This window comes from Abrus precatorius, unplaced genomic scaffold (genome assembly GCF_003935025.1).
Source record: "Abrus precatorius isolate BTA unplaced genomic scaffold, Abrus_2018 Scaffold4, whole genome shotgun sequence".
Classification (NCBI taxonomy): domain Eukaryota; kingdom Viridiplantae; phylum Streptophyta; class Magnoliopsida; order Fabales; family Fabaceae; genus Abrus; species Abrus precatorius.
Genome location: NW_020874384.1, coordinates 12,496,054 through 12,517,072, shown reverse-complemented (window position 1 = coordinate 12,517,072; position 21,019 = coordinate 12,496,054). Strand labels below are relative to the sequence as shown.

The window sequence follows — 21,019 nt, the reverse complement described above, 5'->3', positions numbered from 1 at the left end:
TCCTCGCTATAGTGAGATATATCTCGCTACAGCGTGAAATTCTACACTAAAATTTTTATTTTTTTTCTCCATACACGAGCCACAAAATTGAAGGTGTTACACATTTCATTCATTATCTTCTTACATACTTATGTAACTCTTTTTTACTATTTTTTTTCTCAATTTTCAAGTTAGCAAATGTCTTCTCTAATTGAGAGCAATAAAATAATTTCATCTACTCTTGTTGCACTTGCACTTGTGAATAATCAATCATAATTGAAGTTAATCAATAATATATTTATAAAGAAGTTTAATGAACTATTGAAAGTCTCAATATGAAATAGGCTATTAAAAAAGCTAATAGGTCAAAATAAACTTTTAAAAAAGTCATGTTAGACTAACCTATTTATGAAAAACCTAGCTCAGACTAGTCCATTTCCCATCTGTAGGTAGGATTAGTCGATAACATTAAGTCATCTTAGCACCACATAAGATGTTTTTATTATGTTATATAATAAAGTTAACAAAAATGATTAATGTAAATAAAATAAAACCTCAAAAACAAAAAATGAATAAAAAAAAGTTAGAGAACAAAAGTGAAACTTATTCTAACATTAAAAGACAAAAATACTATTTTTTCTTAAATATGAAAGAGTTATATATTTTTTTTTCATTTCTAATTGATTAATACATGAGTTATAATTTTTATTTTCTAATATATAATTATATTTTTAATTTTTCTCATTTTCACTCATTTTGCACGAACTATTTCTTTTTTAATATAATATTTTCTCCTCTCTTATTAATGTAATTAGTTTATTCTTTTTAAATAACTCTTATTAAAGTTATTTTTTTAAATAACCAGTAAAGTTATTTTTTTCAATGTTTATTACATGCACCTTAGAATTAAAATTGATTAAAAATAACGTGTGAACTATACTTTCTATCATTTTACTTTTATAAAATCTATTTTAATTTTTAAAGATTAAAAATATTATTTAAATTTTTTATATTATCTTATATAAATTTTTTCTATTTTTTAAAATTTAAGTTTCACTTCTCAATTTCATAACTATTAATATATATATATATATATATATATATATATATATATAAAACTTATTTTAAAATAATTAAATTTTAATAATTAATATATATATATATATATATATATATTAATTTTATTAAATTTTTATCAGCATAATATTAGTTTAAAAGTTAAGTTTTAAAAATATTATCTATTAAAATAATTTTACTATATATAATTATTACTAAATATAAAATTTATACTTTAATAATTAAACAATATATATTTGTTTTAAAATAAAATATTAGTTCATTACACATACTACTAAACTAGTTGTTATCATTTATCTTTAAATATCTCTTAATATTTTTATATTAGATATAAATAATCCAACGATTTTTTTTATCAAAAGTTTAATAAAATATAAATAAAAATTACAAATTTTAAATAAATAGCTATCAAAAAATTATTAAAAAGCGAATGCTTACAATGTAAAAAAAAACCATGTGTATGTATTTATATATATTTTACCAAAAAAATATACATAGTCGGAAATTTGAATGTACATAAACCTCGCTCTTCTGCTGGCTGTCTCTCATCTCCCAACAAGAGCATAAACTGCCTCTTCAGACAACAGAGGAGAGAAAGGGTTCTGGTTTCAGCTGGTTGATTCGGAGCCCGAACTCGTGAGTGCGTTGTTCTTCAGTTGTTCGCAACAAGATGTCGGTGTTGATCGTAACGAGCTTAGGGGACCTTGTCATTGATTTGCACACCGACAAATGCCCTTTGACCTGCAAAAATTTCTTGAAGCTTTGCAAGTTAGTCCCCAATTCCCAAACCCTCTACGATTAACCTCTTTCGTTACAACTTTTCAATTTTGTTATCACTCGGCATTTCACAGTGTTCTTGATACTTCTAAAAGGAAAACGCAATTTAATGTTGTGAATGTTTGTTCATCGTCGTAACTTGTTATCTCTTGCTCTGAACTTGCTTTTTGATTTTGTTCTGTTAATTTTTTAATGCACTGTCATGCTATCTGCATATGTGGATGCTTGTTCAAAATTACAATATACTCTCTGTTGCTCTGAACTTCTTTTGAATAAATAACCCATAGTTTTAATCTAGAGAAATGCAAACTCTCCCTCTGTGTTTTAGTCTAGAGAAATGCTAGGAATAATCCCATAATTTTTTCAATGCACTAGACATTAGGGGTGTGTGTTAAGATGTCCCTCGTTGGCTAGGTCTATGGCCAGTATGCTCTTTATAAAAGCTTGGGCAACCTCCTCCCATGAGCTAGCTTTTGGGGTTGAGTTTTGCCCAAACTCAAATTTCAGAATGATTATTATGTATTGTTTTGCCCAAAAGCTTGGGCAACCTCCTCCCATGGCTAGGTCTATGGGTGTTTTGTTCAAATCATAATATGCCCTTATTTACCAAATCATTATATCTTAACATGTCCCTTTTTTGTTTTGGTATTGTGGAGCCAGGATTAAGTACTATAACGGATGTCTATTTCACACTGTTCAAAAGGATTTTACTGCCCAGACTGGTGATCCAACTGGAACTGGAACTGGTGGTGATTCTGTTTACAAGTATGTAACTGAAACTGCTTGTGCATTTAGTTACTGTCTAACATTCATTGGTTCCACTTTTGTTTAGTCTTTTTAACCATGTAGTTTCTGATGCTGTGTTCTCATTTCTTGCAATGACTTCCTCTTTTTCAGGTTTCTTTATGGTGATCAAGCTCGGTTTTTCAGTGATGAAATTCATATTGATCTGAAGCATTCTATGACTGGAACAGTTGCCATGGCAAGTGCTGGAGAGAATCTGAATGCTTCACAGGTATGACATGTTTTGGGGCAAGTTCATCATTGCTTTCCTGTTATTTCAGAGTAGTTGACAGATTACATGAAATAAGTTTTCAATTACTATTGGCTCGCTATAGTGGAGTAGTGGAGCAGTTTCCAATAGCAGCTATTGAAGCCTCAATGGCAGTTTTTTGTGCACTATACTGGTACCATAATATAAGCTTCAAAATCCCATTTTACCACTGAAAAAATGTTGTTTAGGACTTCTTTTGGTAAAATTGTGATTTCTCACCCATTTTCTAATGCATTTTTTGCTTTAGAAATATATTAGGGTTTGAAACCCTTCTTCATTGACCATTCACACAAGTTATCTCTGTTTTGACCTCTGTTCCTCACACTTTACAGGACTATTTTTTTTTTTGTGTTTTGTTTTTTCTTCTTTCTTTAGAGTTCCCTGTTCACATTCTGCTAATTTTCATATGGTGTGTTATGTTCCTGGCTTAAATAAGGTTTTGGTCTTTAAAATCTTTCTAATTTTTCCTTCTGGTCTCTCCTTTTATATTTTTTTCAATCTACTCCCTTGAAAATTGTTTTTCATTCCCATTTGGTCCCTCTATTAGTAATTTGTTAAGTTGTTTCATTATTTGTTTATATAACATTTAAGTTGGCTCATATAATTTGACTCAAACATAAATAAACGAGATGTGTTATTCATAACATCACATCTTTCATATTTTTTTAATGAAATTTTAAGTTATAAAGTTAGGACTTTTGGAATTGAGATTTGGAAATATGAAGGGCATGAAAGTATAGATGCCACATCAACAATTGCATCAACTCTGTCATATTATATGTCAAGTTGGATGTTACATCACTACATACTAGAAAAAAGTAACAATTAGTAATAGTGACTGTGTGGAAAAGAAAAACAATTTCTGGGAGACTTATTTGTAAAAAATTAATAGTGGAGGATCAAATGGGAAAATTGTTAAGTTTTGGGGAACAACAGGTCCATGATAAATAATAAGTCACAGCTGACACACACTATCACCATCAATCTGTTCTTATTGCTCCTGGATTGATGGTGATTGTGTGTTCTTATTGCTTCTGGATTGATGGTGATAGTTGTGTGTCAACTGTGACTTATTATTTATCATGGAGTTATTTTTTTTTAGTATTATGTGTAGTATAAATTACTTTGTATTATAATATTTAAAATAGTGGCCATCCCACTATCCCACTCTAGTGTTTTTAGAGCTGTTCACTATGCATCACTATCTGGGATTGATAATTATGTTACTATTTTGTTTCTGTTTTCAGTTTTATATCTCTCTGCGTGATGACCTTGATTACCTTGATGGGAAGCACACTGTAAGTATTCTATGCATCCTTGCTTTAATTGTTTCATTGGGTCTGTGTGCATCATTATGTTGATTACACTGATATATTTACTTTTTCTGGATTTGGATATAAATATAATTGACCTTTGCTAATTTCACTTCTTCTGCCCATTATAGATTTAATTTTTTATGTAGTCATTACAAAGGAATAAATTACAGAGCATTCAATTTTAAAATTTAATAATGACAATATTTGAGGAATACTTTTAAGCATTTTGTGTTTTACAAAGTTAACATGCTTATCATTTATAAGAACCTTAGGATCAAGGTAGTTAAATCGGGATTTAAATTGTGAATCGTATGACCTATTTTTTGAATCGTGAATCAAGTTGTATTTTGAATCGTAAGATTCAAGATCAATAATTTAAAACATAAAAAACATAAATATAAGAGCATTGTAACATAAAAAATCTATATATTAATATTTTAAAGTAAATAATATATCACTAACAATGTGATATACACTTGTAAGCAAATTAAGATTCACACTAATGACAACAATGCAAACAGCAAATAGTAAGTAGAAAAGAGAGGAGAAGCCAAATAAAAAAAAAAAAAAAGGAACCATGGCAGAGGGAGAGGGGACCACCAGAAATATTGAATAGGAAGTGGGAAGTTGTGAGAAAAATCACAATAATGAGAAAAATCACAATAATGTGTACGTGGAGGAAAGAGAAAAGGAAAGAGTGGGAATGAGAAAACAGGGTTTTCTTTTAAAATTACATAGTGGGTTTACCAACATAAACAATTTAAGGTAAAAATTGCAATAGGAATAGCATGCACATTGAACTGTGTACGTGGGGAAAAGAGAAAAGGAAAGAGTGGGAATGAGAAAACAGGGTTTTCTTTTAATATTACATAGTGGGTTTACCAACATAAACAATCTAAGGTAAAAATTGACTTTTTTGTAAAAAAAAAGAAGAAGATTTTTTAGGGTTTTTACTGTACCGGGTCACGCTGACCTGACCCACTTTTTGCGTGACCTGGTTTGCAAGATGAATTGTGCGCCACCCACGGAATCACATCTCAGCACCAAATCGATCAATTCATGCGATTTGTAAAATTGATTTTGGATTCAAAACGATACATATCTTGATTTGTATCGTTGCCGCAAGGATTCGTATCGAATTGGTAGATTTGTATCGCATTTTGTGCGATACTAACTACTGTGCTTAGGATAATCATACTACAAAAGCTAACCATTGTAGTTGAAAAGTTCAAGGCCTTATAAACTCATTAAAAGCACATACTTTCGATGTGAATCTCAAGTCCCATTTCTTAGCATGTCAGCAAAGTTAAAAATCTAATAATTGAACCAGCATTCATTCCTAATGTGTTATTGATTATATTCTTTTTGAATGAGATTCTTTATTTTAATGTTTAGTTTCATTACAAAATTAATTTATAATTATATTCACTCTTTTTGTCTTTGTTGATCTTATTATATGAAATTTTAGATGGGTTCTAACAACCTTGAGGAACCAATTTCCTACTACATTCCTTTGAGTTTCTGGGAGAAGGGTGTGTTAGGGCTATGGGTGAGGATATGGGCTCAAATGGGGCCAAACCCACACTATGGAAGGTTTACACTAGAAGAAAGAAGAAATGTATAGGCAAGGAGGGTGACGTGGCAAAAAGAGGCGTAAGTGGTTAACTAAGGAAGGAGTCTGTTATAGTAGCGGGGTGTGTGTGTGAGAGAGGGTATCTTTAGGAAATAAAGAAGTTAGTTATGGAGGGAGGGCACTAGCTCTCTGTAGGAGCCTAGTTTGGACAGTAGTACTCATTCTACTGTTTTTTCCTTATATCAAGTAATATCTGCTTCTTTTCCTCTTTTCTTTTTAAATTCCTTGTTATCTTTACCGGTTTGTATCGGGGTGGAATTACAATTGTACCACCCAGATGATCTTTTACCAAAGGTTTAACTCATTCTGTGTCACTAATTTGCAACTTCTGTATGATATGCCTACAATGACTGTTGGGTTTTTCATTGTAGAGATGCTGTTCCCCTTGAATGTTGCTCTCCATTACGTCAATGGAATATAAACTATAATAGGTTAGAAAAAGAAAAAATAGTTACTAATATAAATTAGTAGGGTTGGGTGTAAGAAATTATCAACAATCACTGTTGAAATTTTGAAAAGTCTAGATGTACATAAACTAATTGTTTAAATGATGTTGACAAGTAGTAGTTCTAGTTTTCTTAAAAATGTGACTTCTAGTGTTGTTCATTAGAGAACATTGGATTAGCACCTATAGTGGATAAGATGGTTGAAAATCGTTTAAAGTAGTTTGGTCATGTGCAGAGAAAACCTTTGGAGGTGCTAGTAAGGATAGTAGATTGCATGACTCTTAATCCAATAAAAAGGAGTTGAGGGAGGCCTAAAAGCAAGGTAGTTAAAATCCCGATTTGAATCATAAAATCTTACGATTTTATGATTTTGGAAGTCTCATCGATTTAAATCGTGGATAAAATCCTGGTTGAGTAAAATCGTTGTAAAATGATTTGAATCGTATAATCCCTCAAATCGTGGGATTTCACAATTTCACTTCGATTTTGAAAATTCTCGCAAAGCCTCTTTTGTTGAACCCTATCATAGTTAATGCCTCTTTCATATACCTCCTTTTTATAGAATCCAATTTGCCTCTAGCTGCTTTGAACCCTAACATTGTTGTCAAAATTCAACAGTTCTCCTAGTCCGTGCAGCCTTGTCTGCAATTAAACTCAGCAGTGTGCTACTGCTCTGAGTTCAAGTCTAATGCTGCTATTCTTGCATCTTTTCTGTTCTGGTCTATTTTTTACTCACGTTAATGCATTACATTCTTATGGAATAAATTATGATTTGTGAGTGTTACTTTGTCTAAGTGCTTTTACTGACTTGAATGTTTTTTTCCTTAATTTATGATATTTTATATGAATAATATAAATTTATATCATATATATGAATTTTATAAAATCTTACGAGTCGATTTACGATTTTATGATTTATGATTTTCACTCTCCTTTACGATTTAAAGTAAAATTCCGATTTTAACTACCTTACCCAAAAGAACCGTTGACGAAGTTATTAAAAGAGACCTTTTGATTAATTCGATTTATGAAAATTTGATTTTTAGTCAAGTTCAATGGCGTTGTGTGATTCATGTAGCTGATCTCAGTTAGTGAGATAAAACTTGATTCTTGTTGTAGTATTGTTCATTACTGTGAAAAGTCCTAATTTAAATAAACAGAAAGACAAAACTGAGTGTCTCAATATATATATTAAATATTGAATACTTTTGAGTTATGAGCATTTATATGTGTGCATTATGTATATTATTTGCATCATATCTGCTATCCTTTCTATAGCAGGGGCTGTCTGTTATTTGCTATACCATTACAGCAGTTTTGGAAGCAGTTGTTGTGCACCATTATTTAGGATTGACTACTATGATCCTTACTGCTTTTTGAAAAGACCTGACAGATTGTTTGTTTTTCTTGAGGCGTCAGTGAGGGACTAATGTGTGAGATGATGAAAAGCATTCTAATTTTGTGCTTTTCCTAGTGAATGATTATTTAAAAAAAGGCATGTTCTAGGCCAACAGAAGTGAAGGAAGAGCAATTGTTGGGGTCTGAGAATGTATTGAGCTTGAGCGATTACTGAATTCTATTGAAGTATTTACTCTCATTTGACACTATTGTTCCATGGAAGTTATTTCTTTGCGTTCTGACATTTGTTCATTATTACAGGTTTTTGGTGAGGTGGCTGAAGGATTTGAGACATTAACTAGAATAAATGAGGCTTATGTGGATGAGAAGGGCAGACCATATAAAAATATCCGGTTTATACTCATTGTTCTCTACTGTAAAATGAGGATTGAAAAATGTCGAATTTGTCTTCTTGAGACAAATGTAATGTGTTGATCTTCTTGAATTACTTGAACAGAATCAAGCACACATATGTCCTAGAGGATCCTTATGATGATCCTCCTCAGCTAGCTGAGTTCATTCCTGAAGCTTCTCCTGAAGGAAAACCTAAAAATGAGGTAATGGTTGATTACAACATTGTATATCATTGCTTGAAACTGTGTCAAATTTTCTCATGGGTTACTTGTTATTATTGCATGGTCTTTTAGTGAAGATGCATGAATATTCTCATTTTATATATTTTAACATGCACCCTTTGGTCTTGAAGTGTGGATAATGTGCAAGAATCTAACACTAGACCACTTTGAGGTTGGTCAAGGTTTATTAGAAGAATTAGCTACTAAGAATCTAACACTAGAGACCACTTTGGTCATATCAAGGGGAGTTCAAATGGAGGGACATTTCATCAATGGCTATTAAAGTCAAATTGAAGGACCATAATAATGGTCTTGACACACCACCTCATTTTAATCCAAAACCATAAGGCATTAGGTGTACAAGCCCTTGCCACTTACATTTTCTTGAACTTGTTTATTTCTATTCAATATGGGACTCTCACTCACACTACTTATAGTGCTGTTGGCTATTCTCTATCATCAACCGGATACACCAACTGATCTTCACGTTGCCTGAGACTTATGATATATGGATCCTTACATTGACCTATCATTACTACTTGCTGCTTTAGAGTTTGTATGATAGTAAAGTACTTGGCATGACATTTGTCCTATGGTGCTGTTTATGGTGTAATTTGTACTTGGTAATTCTTGTAATTTTCAATTAATAGTCATTGTCAATAGATATTTTATAGGATAATATTGTATTTTTGGCCTCACTTTAGCATTCTTTTCATCTTTCTCAGTTTGTTTCCTCCATAGATATGCATAGAAATTGGAGATTTTGTAAGCATAAAGGGTAGGATAAGAAATGATTATATACTAGGAGAGATTGAAGTAACACCGATTGAGGAGATGACAAAAACTCGGTTAAGATGATTTGGATATGTGCAAAGCAGAAAATCATTAAAAGGGATGTCATGGTAAATAGTACATTTGAAAATTTGTTTTTTGACCAAGTCTAATGGTGTCATGTGATTTATGTAGCCAACCTCATCTAGTGAGATAAAACTTTGTGGTTGTTGGTTAGAGGGGTAAGAAAAGAGAAATAGAATAATCGATATAAGAAAATTTAGAGAGTAATATCTGGATAAAAGTTTTTTCATTCCATTCAAATGCAGTGTGTAAAACATCTATATGTAGACTCTTAATAGACTAAATGTGGATTGTTTTCCAGACTAAGGAGTAAATGGGTGCAACTTCATGAACACTAATTCCTGAGAATATTGAATGTATTCTATCGTGATACATAAGCCACACACTATTCTAACAATTTTGCATTGATGTATTTGTTTAATTTCAGTGTTATTATTTCTTAGTTCAGGACAATATCTCATCCTCCCCCAATTTTTTGTGATTCATCTTCCATCGTAAATAAATTTTATTTTTCTATAAAAAAAAGCTTGGCATAAAGACCAAGCTTTATTACCTAATGACTGGATTCTTGTGATTGCAACTTAAAGTTTTTCTACTTGTCACTGTATGGCTATAGATGAGTATATATTGGGTTTTAATTGTTATGCCTTTAGAGCTCATTTGGTAGACATGAGCAGATAGGTAATGATATGATATGAAAGTTCGATAAGAATATGATGATTATTATCTTATGTTTGATGATGCACATTAGGATAATAAAGCAGATAATATATATAATCTTATCCAATGTTTAAAATGAACAAAAAATAATACAAGAAGATATAAATTATATTGAAATGAAAAAATTACCTTTTTTTTCACAATATAATTTTTAAAATGAACTTTTGAATATCTCATAGAAATATATATATACAATTACATTTTATTAAATGAGTAAATATTTTTTGATTAAAAATAACATTCATATAATATTAATTCCTAGCCCTCCACCTTCCTCAAGATAAGAGTTTGAACTATTAGGATAGGATAGGATAACTCAAAAGGATAAATTATCAATTCTATTAATTCAACAAACATTAGGAATATAATAGAATATGATAAGTTATCCCATCATTTTCTCCCAATGGGCCCTTGGTATATTTATCCATTCAAGCATTATAATAAATAATTCAACTTTACAGTTCAGTAATCATACCTTTTCAAACTTCAAAGTCATGACTTAATTCAACTTTACTAGGTTGATGATGAAGTGCGACTTGAAGATGATTGGGTGCCCATGGATGAACAATTAAACCCAGCAGAACTTCAGGAGGTTATTAGAGCAAAGGAAGCACATTCTAGGGCAGTTGTACTTGAGAGTGTAAGTATGATATCTAAAAATTTTAGTACTTCACGTGTAACTGTGATCCCATCCATAATCCTTTTCTCGCTTATTTTAGATTGGGGATATTCCTGATGCTGAGATTAAGCCTCCAGACAATGTATTATTTGTGTGTAAATTAAACCCAGTTACTGAGGTAAGTGATCTTTTTTGCTATGTTGTCAATCTGTGGTTATCATGTCCTCTTTTCCCCCTGATTTCTACCATGGTAGCAATCCGTACTTTTTTAGCTGCTAACCATTTTTCTTAAACTTTAGGACGATGACTTGCATACAATATTTTCACGCTTTGGAACTGTATCATCGTGAGTAATATTACAGTTGACTTGTCAAGACATCAACTCATCTACTATTAGTATTATCATATTGTTCATTTCTTACCCAAAATTTTTAATGATAGGGCTGAAATCATCCGTGATCATAAGACTGGTGACAGTTTATGCTATGCTTTCATAGGTTAGTATGCATCTCTTTTTTGTCATTTATGTTAGATTTGTACAACTTTAATTGTGTTCAAATGGTTCTTATTTTTTCATTGAAAAATCTAGCTTTTATTCCCTCTGATGTCATTCCTGGTTGAAAGTGCTACAATACAATGATCCTGATTTCTTTTTCTATTTCTAAATTGTGGATATACTGAACACATGTAACCACTAATTAGATTTTTGTTTGAGTCAAGTTTCGTTTTGTTTGTATATCTTTTTCCTCATCCCTTTTAGTGTGTATGCATACAGCCATACACACACTAACATACCAGCACAGGCTCACACATGTATTATATACCAAATCTAATTGTGTAACACTTTGGTAGTATGGTGCATTTGGTTGGAGCGTGACCTGTATTGTTAAGGTTGTTCCCATGCTACATGCTCAGCTTGGGATAAGATTAGGTGTTTGGCTTTTACTTGTTATGAAGAATTGCTAGGTTACTCTGCTAATTTTCTTTTTCCTTTCTTTTTGTTCTGCTATATTCTTTTATTATTCCTTGTCCTTCTTTCTCTTTGTAAATTAATTTGTTCTTAATGAATTTCATCTTTTATCAATATATTAATGAAAAACTCTATTTTTTTTTCTCTTTTGTGAAATGATCTCCAGATTACAGATTTCAGTTCCATCATGAATTTAAAAAGTAATAGCATAATTATTGATCATTTATCTTATTAAGACATCTTCGGAGTAGTTCTGAAATATATATCATGATCTTCCAGTCTACTTAAGTCCTATTTAACAAAGATTATTCAATTTCTGTTGGTGTTTGGTTAATATTTGGTATCATAAATTCTGACATTTTGCCCCTTCTACCTAGTTGTTGACATGGGACCTCTGAATAATTTTTTTTCAAGGAAAACTATCATCTGCAAGATTTTTACCTAAATGTATACTCACCTGATATAGTTTCATGCATATTTAGGAAGAAATGGTGGTTATTATTATATTATTCACAATAATTATTCCATGATAAATAATTGTTAATAGAAGTTATTAGAAAATTAAACTTAATTCACTTTCAAAAGCTAACTCATAGGAGGAGGGTTATTCAAACCTTATAAGATGTATTTTAGTCATATTCTTAACCAATGTGAGACATCTTAATACACACACCTTATGCCTAAGAATGCACATGCAGTCTGCGACTAGAAATTTATGGGTGTTCAACGTTCAAACTGGATGGGCTTTGACACCAACACAAAAGACTAGGGGCCTGTTTGGTTTTTGGAAACATTTCTTGTTTTCATTTCCTATTTTCACTTTTAATTACCCATCTGTCACCTTGTTTTTATTTTGTTTCTTGTTTTCTAAGATTTGTACAGGAAACAGTGAAACTAGAAAATGAAAACAAAAATCATTTCCTGAAACCAAACAACTCCTACCTTAACACTCCAAAAATTTAGCTCTACAGGGGAGGGTTGCTTAAGCTTTATAAGAAGTATTTTAACCGTATTACTAGCTAATATGACTACAAGTAGTGTCCTTAAACTCGGCTCAAATCGGTCGGTTGAACTGGTTGGTTTGGAAACTGGTCATGTAAGCGGTACAAGTTCTTAATCGGATCGGCCATGCTATCAAACAAGTAACTTGACCGATTTAAACTGAACCAGTGGGTGATAAATTTTAAACTTTTTTTGTTAGTATAGGTGCATAGTGCCCAACTTCAAGAAATAATTTACTTAAGCTTCAAGGACTGCCTTGTTGACCATGGCATGTAGAAGAACTAACGCATAACCACTGTGATAGGAACTCAATTAACTGAATCAAATTCAAATCCAAATAAAGAGCCAAAACTGAACTCAAAGATCAAGCAACAGTATTTTGCAAATTCACCAGACCAAAAGCTCCGAAACAACCTGCAATCACAGCAAGGTCCCTTACTGTGCCAATAACCCACTAACAGAAAAGTCTGCTCTATCATGCTATTCCCCCACCCTATATACCTCCAAATATTCTAACAAATTCTCCTAACTAACTTTTGCCACGTTGACATTCTCATCCTCCTGTGCCTTTCTTCTAGTATACACCTTCTAGACCTTGGGCCTGGCCAATACACAAACTCATCCATAGACTGATTGGACCTATCAATAGCCAGTGCTGAATCAACAACGTTGTCCTCACTTGCCCATACTCAGAAATCAGGCAATTGACTCTTATGAAGAAATTCATCTTCTCACGTGGCATCCTCTGCTGACATATCTTACCAATGCACCAAGTATTGGAGTTTCTGCTGGCCTTTGTTAGAAATGACTCTACTGGCCAAAATAGAATAAGGCTCAATTGTATCCTCAACCCCAAGGTCATGAAGAAGAGTAGCATCAACCTCTTAATTTCCCACAGCCTTTTTCAATTGTGAAACATGAAAAACAGGATGCACCTTCAAATCCATAGGAAGTTTCAACTGATAAGACACTTCTCCCAAGAGCTCAATGACCTGATAGGGCCCAAAATAGTGAGCAGCCAACTTTTTATGAATGTGTTGAGCAATTGAGTGCTGCCTATGAGGACAGAGCTTCAAGAATACCCACTCTCCAATAGAAAAATTCTGCATTTGCCATTTCTTGTCAGCAAAATGTTTCATTTGCACTTGTGTCACTGCTTGTACTCGTGATCCTCCGTCACCATACCTGACAACAGTAGGAGGCTTATGACCATAGAGCGTTTCAAATGGAGGAGTGATAAGTGGTACCTTAACTCTGCCCAAGACACCCAAAGGGACCAATTTCTGAGTTTCTCACAACCAAAGCAACGAAGATATGATTCCAAACATTGATTTACCACCTTTGGTTGCCCATCCAACTGTGGATGATAAGGAAGAAATCATCCGCAACTTAGTGCCTTGCAGAGAAAATAATTCCTGCCAAAAAACACTGATAAAGATGGGATCATGATCACTCAAAATAGACAAGGGTATGCCATGTAACGGAATCTCCTTTGCAAAAACCTTAGCTATCTTCTTAGCAGTATAAGGATGCATTAACAAGATAGTGTCCATACTTGGACAGTCTATCCACCACAACTAATACTGCATCATAACCTTTGGACTTTGGAAATCCAGTGATAAAATCCATAGAGATATCTTCCCAAACTGAGTGGGAATAGAGAGCGGCTGCAGTAAACCCTTGGGAGAAGAGGCTTCATATTTCTGACATTGACAAGTGTCACAAGAGTGAACAAATTGCTGAATTCATTTCTTCATTCTGATCCAATACAAATTGTTAGCCAGTCTCCTGTATGTTCTTAAGAATCCTGAATGACTAACAGTAGGAGAAGAATGAAATTCATGTAATAGAAGAGGAATATAAATGGAATTTGCAGGTAAAACCAATCTTCCATGATAATAAAACGCCATGTTGCATTGAATAACTTGGTCTAGAATCAGGACAATGCTGAATATCAGAAATAAGTTTTTGTAGGACAGGATCCCTTTGCACGACCTCTTGAATCTCCTTGCTTTGCTCCCAAATAGAGGACACCAACGCATTATATTGTCCCTCATCATGCAGTCGAGACAGGGCATCAGTGGCCTTGTTCTCTCTACCTGGTTGTATACTTCTTCAAAATGAAATCCTAATAATTGATCAGCAGAAACCACATGTTGATGTGCTTGAGACTTCTTTGATCAGTATAAACAACAAAATCCCTCCCCAATAAGAAGTGGCACCAATGTTGAATAGCAAGCACTAATGCAATCAATTCTTTCTCATAAATCAACTTCAAAAGATGACTTGAAGGCAAGGCTTTGCTAATATGTATACGATGTATAATATTTAACTAATGACCTACTGATTGAACCATTAACCAAGTAATTAGACCAAGTCAATAATCGGTCTGAGTTTATAACATTGACTACAGGTACAAAGTTGTTGTCAAGTAGTATAAGAATATCATATTCACAAGGATTGCTCTATTAAATATCAATTAACTGCAACCTTATTATCTAAATGCAACCAATTGACAAACTTAAATAGAAAGAAGGTAGAAAAAGACAAAAAGGATTAAAAACACAATTACTTTAAATTAAAAAATTCAAATTTTAACAAACTTTTAGGGATTAGTTTCACTGCTAATTAAGATTAACAAACTTAACTAAATTAGATCTTTTGTTATGGTCTTGAAGGCGAATAAAGTGATTATTATTTTCTCTTAAAATGCAACAATGTATTTAATTAAATTATAGTAGTCAATAGTGGGCATAGCAGCCGCTATCATAGTGGAACGGAGTGGTGTGGGCGCTTCTATGGATACCCAATAGCATTGAAGTTCAGAGGAGCGGCTGTTGCGCCGTGAATAGCAGTAAAAAATGGCAGAAATTGCGGCTGTCTCGACTGCTATTCTATCCTCTTTGAAACTCTGAACTTGCACTATGTTTTTTAATGTTGTGCAACTTTTAAGGGGGGAAACCTTGAGATTTTGCCCCCTTATTTTCTAATCTTCTCCCTCCCTCTTTTGCGAGCCCTAGCTTCTCATTTCATCTCTCAGCTTTTCCTCTCATTTCATCTATTTTCTCTATGTTTCCATTGCTTCTGGTGGCCTTCATCTTTGGCAAGGCTTTTGACGTGACAGGGATGTTCTCCGGTCATTTTCCTCATCTCCGATGAAGCCTTCAATGTGATCCAGATTGTTTTGAGTCATCTTCTTCAAGTTCAGCAAAGTTTCCGACGTCATCCAAACACTTTCTGGTCATCTTTTACATCTTTGGAGAACTTTTCAGAAAACCTGCACATTTTCCGGTGATTGAACATTTTTTTTTCTATTTTTTGATTTCCTTCTCTGATTTGAGTTTTCATTTTTTGTTTTACTCCAAATATGTATGTTAATTTTATATTTTTCAGCATGTATATGTGTGTATTAAAACTTCAGAATCACAGTCATCCTTCTACTGCTATTCCCACTATAGCATTTTTGAGGTTGGCTGCTCCATGCCACTATCCGAGATTGACTACTATGAATTAGATTAACTCTTACTTTCGTAATTAAATCCAATTGCACCCATTAAGTTCTTTGGCGATACAGTAATTCCTCAAGAAACCTAGCCTACTTTTATAGTCTTGAATCTTAGGTTCAATTTTGGGAGTTCCAATAGTAAGGTTCACCTTTTGGTCCTTTCTTTAACATCTAAATTCATGTAAATAAGGGGCCTAACAAATTTACAAGCATTAAGAATACCAAGAACTGAATCAAGACATCAAAATTAACAATAGATCATTAAGAATTCATTACAATGTCCATCATTCGTAATTTGGGCCACTCCCAAACCCTAGAGTAGGATTACTATTCATTTATCATTGCAAACCAATAGAATAAACCTAGACATGACTAAAGAAAACAAGAACAACAGAAGATGAGAGTAGAAACAAGAAAGCAATCAAATCTCTACCCTTTTAGGTATGTTTCTCTTGCAATCTTGTAGTAATCCTTTCAGAATCCTACCCCAAAAAGCCTTCACTGTCACTTCAATCTTTCTGGGTTGCTCTTTGGATTTTTTTCCAGCTTTTAACTCCAGGAATGTCTGAAATGGAGCCCTTATTTTGCCTCCTAACTTTTCTATTTATACTTCGGCATTAAAAACCCTTTTTATAACACTTTAAAAGCTGATAAAAACATGGAAATCATGTTGCTGTCACCTGATCCTTGGCCATGGGAATTTCCATGGCCTGACTTCTCTAGACCTTATTTCTGATTTTATTTCACGGACTTTGACCATAACTATGGGCAACTTCACTAGCTTCCATGGCCTGACTTCTCTAGACCTTATTTCTGATTTTATTTCATGTACTTTGACCATAACTATGGGCAACTTCACTAGCACCCCCTGACTCTTTTGGAGGTCCAAATTCCTATCTTTTCAACCTCAAATTGCTTCCCAAATCTCTTTAACTCTTCATTTACACATGAAACACAATGCAGTAGTTATCTGAATTAATTAAAGAAAATGAAGGCTAAATCTAAATGAAATGCATGATTAGCAAGCTTTTGGGTATTGATTTATGCTTGAATATTATGTTAAATACACACCTGTTACTAGTTGATGTGAGACATCTGAATACAACTAAAATAAAGGAATAAGTATATATATATATATATATATATATATATATATAGGGAGCATTTCAAGTGAGAGGAGTTTGTTATTATGAGAGGCGAGAGACTTTAATAATGGCCATTGAATCAAAATAAAGAGCTTAGATTTGATGTTGCTACCCCACTATCCACTTTCTTCTCTCTCTTGCCAATGACTATTATTAATGTCTCTCACTTCTCACTTTTAACTTGAAATGTCCCCTATATATATATATATAGTATTCCACTCCATCCAAATGGCCTAAAGAACTACAGAAGCATCCACCATATATCATTCTTCTGAAGCTGTTTCTATTAAATATTAATGCACATTTGTACGATTAAAATTGAGCTTCACACCAATTGAGCAACCATTATCAATATTTCATACTGGTTTCCTTCAAGTAATTATTGTTTTCATTTGGAAGTTGTAACTACTAATATTAGTGACCGTTTGTTTAGTTTATATTATAAAACCTACTCTGCAATTGGAAAATGGATGGTCTCTTTTTTTATCAATGCCATCAACAATATCTAATGTTTACTCATTATGACAGAGTTTGAGGACCAACAAGCATGTGAGCAGGCTTATTTTAAGGTATGCTGGAGGTTTTGAAGCATCTTTTTACTAAATGACTTGTCTTTCTATTTCTGGATAGTAAAGGTTTATGTTTTGCTTCATTCATATTGGATACTTAGTAGTTTTGTGTCTTCTTTTTCTCCATATCCTTGGTTGGCTTAAATATACTATGTTTACACTTGGTGAAGTTGCTGAAGGGTGTCTGTTCCATTAGGGAATCTTTCATTTTATATCCACAAATAATGATAATTTTGTTAATGTTTCGGCTGCTTTCTTACCTATTTTATTTGCTTTTTGGGTTATCCTCTATTTCCATTTGGATTGGGTTTTTAGATGTTCCATGTTGCAGAGTTGTTATTCATGAGTTTAAACAAGCATTTTTAATTATATATATATATATATATAGGAGCAGGATCTTCTCACACTAATATAAGTCTAAAAATTCTTACACTTGATTTGAGCCTTTCATTTAACTTATATCTAACAGATTATAATTTATTATTTTACTGACTAAGTTAAATGAAAGATTCAGATCGAGTGTAAGAGTTTTTAGACTTACACTAGTGTGAAAAGATTCTTCTCTCTCTCTCTCTATATATATATATATATATATATATATATATATATATTTTTTTTTTTTTTTTTTGCTTTGGTATGAAAAGAAAAAAACATTGTTCTCTTTTATTGCCCTTGAACTGCAGATGGATAACGCTTTGATTGATGACCGAAGGATACATGTGGATTTTAGTCAAAGTGTGGCAAAACTTTGGTCACAATACAGGCGGAAAGATCAAAAGGATAAAGGTAAGAGCAAAGATATTAACCAATTGTTTTTATGCTTGATTTATTTTGTGGCATTGTGCTAAATGCCAATGTTTGGTTGAAAAGAATAGCACCTTTCTCTCTCTAATTTAATGCAATAATTTATGACTGCAGGTGGTGGTTGCTTCAAGTGTGGTTCTACAGATCATATTGCCAAGGATTGCACTGCAGATGCTCCAATGAGACAGCAACCTGCAAAATACATCTTGAAGGATGATAACTCCCAACGTGGTGAAGATAATGCGAGGTATGCACTTCTGAATGCATGTGCCTGTCTCTTACTATCTCTCTGATTATGTCTATCCAAACAAGTGACAACAATTTCATGGCGTAGATATGAAATGGTTTATGATGGAGATAACTCAGAAAGTCCAAGGCGAGATGTAATCAACAGAAGGCATGACAAGGATGACCTGGTTGAGAGAAAAGGTAAGAAGGAAAATTTTGAGCATAGGAGTCATAGAGATCGGGAGACGGGAGGCTCAAACAACAGAGATAGGTATGGTGATAGAGGCAAAGGGCATGGGGGAAATGTAGATGACAAAGCACGATCTGGAAGAGGTGCAAGAGATTTGGATTCCCATTCTGACAAGAAAGACAGGGATAGCCATATGGGAAGACATAGAGATGATGATTACAAGTGGAAAGATGAGCGTGACTCAAGAAGCGACCGTGATAGCTACATAGAAAGGCTAGCTAGTCGTGATGATAGGACAAGAACAGATTCTAGCCGTATGGAGAGAAGGAATGACAGAGATTACAGGAAGAGACCTGAAGATAGTGGACGAAGGAAAAGAAGCCCTGATGATGGGGATTACAAATATAGAAGGGATGATGACGATTACAAACGTAGAAGGGAGGATGAGGATTACAGACATAGAAAGAAAGAGCGTGGACATAGAAGACGAGATGTTGAATCTGATGATTATCCTCATAGGAGGCATCATGGTGAGAGGAGATGATTATTGTGTCACTATATCGTAATGGTAAGCACAGAACATTTTGTCAATGCAAGTATAGGCCATTAAAGGACGGCTCTTCTTTGAATGGCTTTCATGGATGCCCTTTTTACTTTTTTTTCTTTTTTTTTTTTCTGGTGGAGCAAGATTATGATATGTTTTGGTTTTTGAAATATTCTATGTTGATTATTAGGCAATGAAGTCAATGATTTTAAATTTTTCTCAAATTACAACTTTTGGTGGAAGGGAGTGTTAAAACATGTTACATCACTTTAGAAAATCTATTATCAACGCTTGGTGCACAACATTACAATTTATTCCAGCGCTTAATTCGACAGGCTTTTTTTAATCAGAGTGTACTACAGTATATTGTGCGCTGAACGTTAAAATAAACAAAAAATGAAAGGAGGAAGATGGTAAAAGTGCAGTGCAGTCAAGACAGGTGTAATGAAGGAAGATCGGGCACTGTTGGTCTTTTTTTTTCCTTCATGGTTGAAATGTACGTAGGGAGTTGAGATGATTATAGTGCAGGCTACGGTGCACTTGTGTACTGATGCACAAGTAAAAGACTTTTTTGCCTAATTATTCAGAATAAATATACATTAATTTAATTATTAATATTGATTTTTTTTTTACACTAAACATATTAATATTGGGTCATAATAATTTATTTAAGAAATGATTGCATTATTAAATTTACAAAATAAATTAATTTTTTAGTTAATTTATCTTATTGTTAAATAATTATCTTCATTAATTTCAAAATTTTAATTCAGATATTCAATACGAAGGTTTTTCATGCGAGTTAAATTAACTTTAAACTTAAACAAATGAAAAAAGAAGAAGCAAGTATTCAGAAAGGGTGAGGACAATTTATAAGCAATTCTAGAGAGGTTATACTTTACGTTGATGATTGCTTAACATAGATTATGATCTTTTAGACTGGAGCCAGCAGTGCTACCCGACCCATTCGAGCCAGCTCATTGTAGGTAAGTTCTTCAAATATGCTTCAATTTATTTGTGCTAATCCTGTTAAGTACTTCCATCTAAACAAAAGATCTGACTTAAGAAGGTGCTTTGGATTTCCAAACGGGTTTGCTAAGGATAAAATAATGTAAGGCCAGCAATGTAAGGACTGAAGGAAATATTTGCAGAAGAAAAGACTAGAAAATCCATGGTCCAAACTCTTCTATTTAAATTGATTTAGACTTCAGAGTAGAGTAAAATTAAAAGGGGTTTGAGTTTACTTGTTTCTCTATTGTTCAAATCTCTAGAAATGTTTAAGGAATGATCTTAAATTCTTGCCGAAACTTTGTGACTCAGGACCAACCTTTTAACATAGTTATAATATTTTTTCCAGTTCAAAATAAGGTTAATTTTTGCACATCTTTCCAACATAAGAGTTAAGCTAGCTAAACAAGAATAAAAATCTAAACCAAAAACAGATAAGTCATCTATAAATATTTTAATTAAATTAAAAAAAATAAAAAAATATATATCATTAAAAGATTACAGGAATGTCACATAATTTAAGAGAGTATTTTTCTATAAGCAAAAATTTCAAATGGAAGTAAAAAAAGTATTTTCTTGATCGATTTACAACAATATAATTATAT

General features: G+C 32.8%; 1 protein-coding gene across 1 annotated transcript; it reads left to right on the top strand.

Moving 5' to 3' along the window:
• The first annotated feature begins 1,550 nt into the window (after positions 1-1,550).
• Positions 1,551-19,625, top strand: LOC113864996 (peptidyl-prolyl cis-trans isomerase CYP59). The gene is made up of 14 exons (XM_027499289.1): positions 1,551-1,824; positions 2,494-2,598; positions 2,731-2,848; positions 4,135-4,185; positions 7,942-8,033; positions 8,138-8,237; positions 10,348-10,470; positions 10,550-10,627; positions 10,749-10,795; positions 10,891-10,946; positions 17,600-17,640; positions 18,324-18,426; positions 18,559-18,691; positions 18,779-19,625. Exons 1-14 carry the CDS (start codon positions 1,727-1,729, stop codon positions 19,404-19,406), a joined length of 1,773 nt encoding a protein of 590 aa, XP_027355090.1. The 5' UTR covers positions 1,551-1,726; the 3' UTR covers positions 19,407-19,625.
• The last annotated feature ends 1,394 nt before the right edge of the window (positions 19,626-21,019 follow it).

What these genes read in the sequence shown, in the direction of transcription:
- LOC113864996 (XM_027499289.1), top strand. Translation starts at nt 1,727, where the DNA reads ATGTCGGTGTTGATCGTAACGAGCTTAGGGGACCTTGTCATTGATTTG. An exon ending in CGCTTTGGAACTGTATCATC is followed by an intron (nt 10,796 to 10,890) that starts GTGAGTAATATT and finishes TTTTAATGATAG; the next exon opens with GGCTGAAATCATCCGTGATC. An exon ending in CGTGGTGAAGATAATGCGAG is followed by an intron (nt 18,692 to 18,778) that starts GTATGCACTTCT and finishes TTCATGGCGTAG; the next exon opens with ATATGAAATGGTTTATGATG.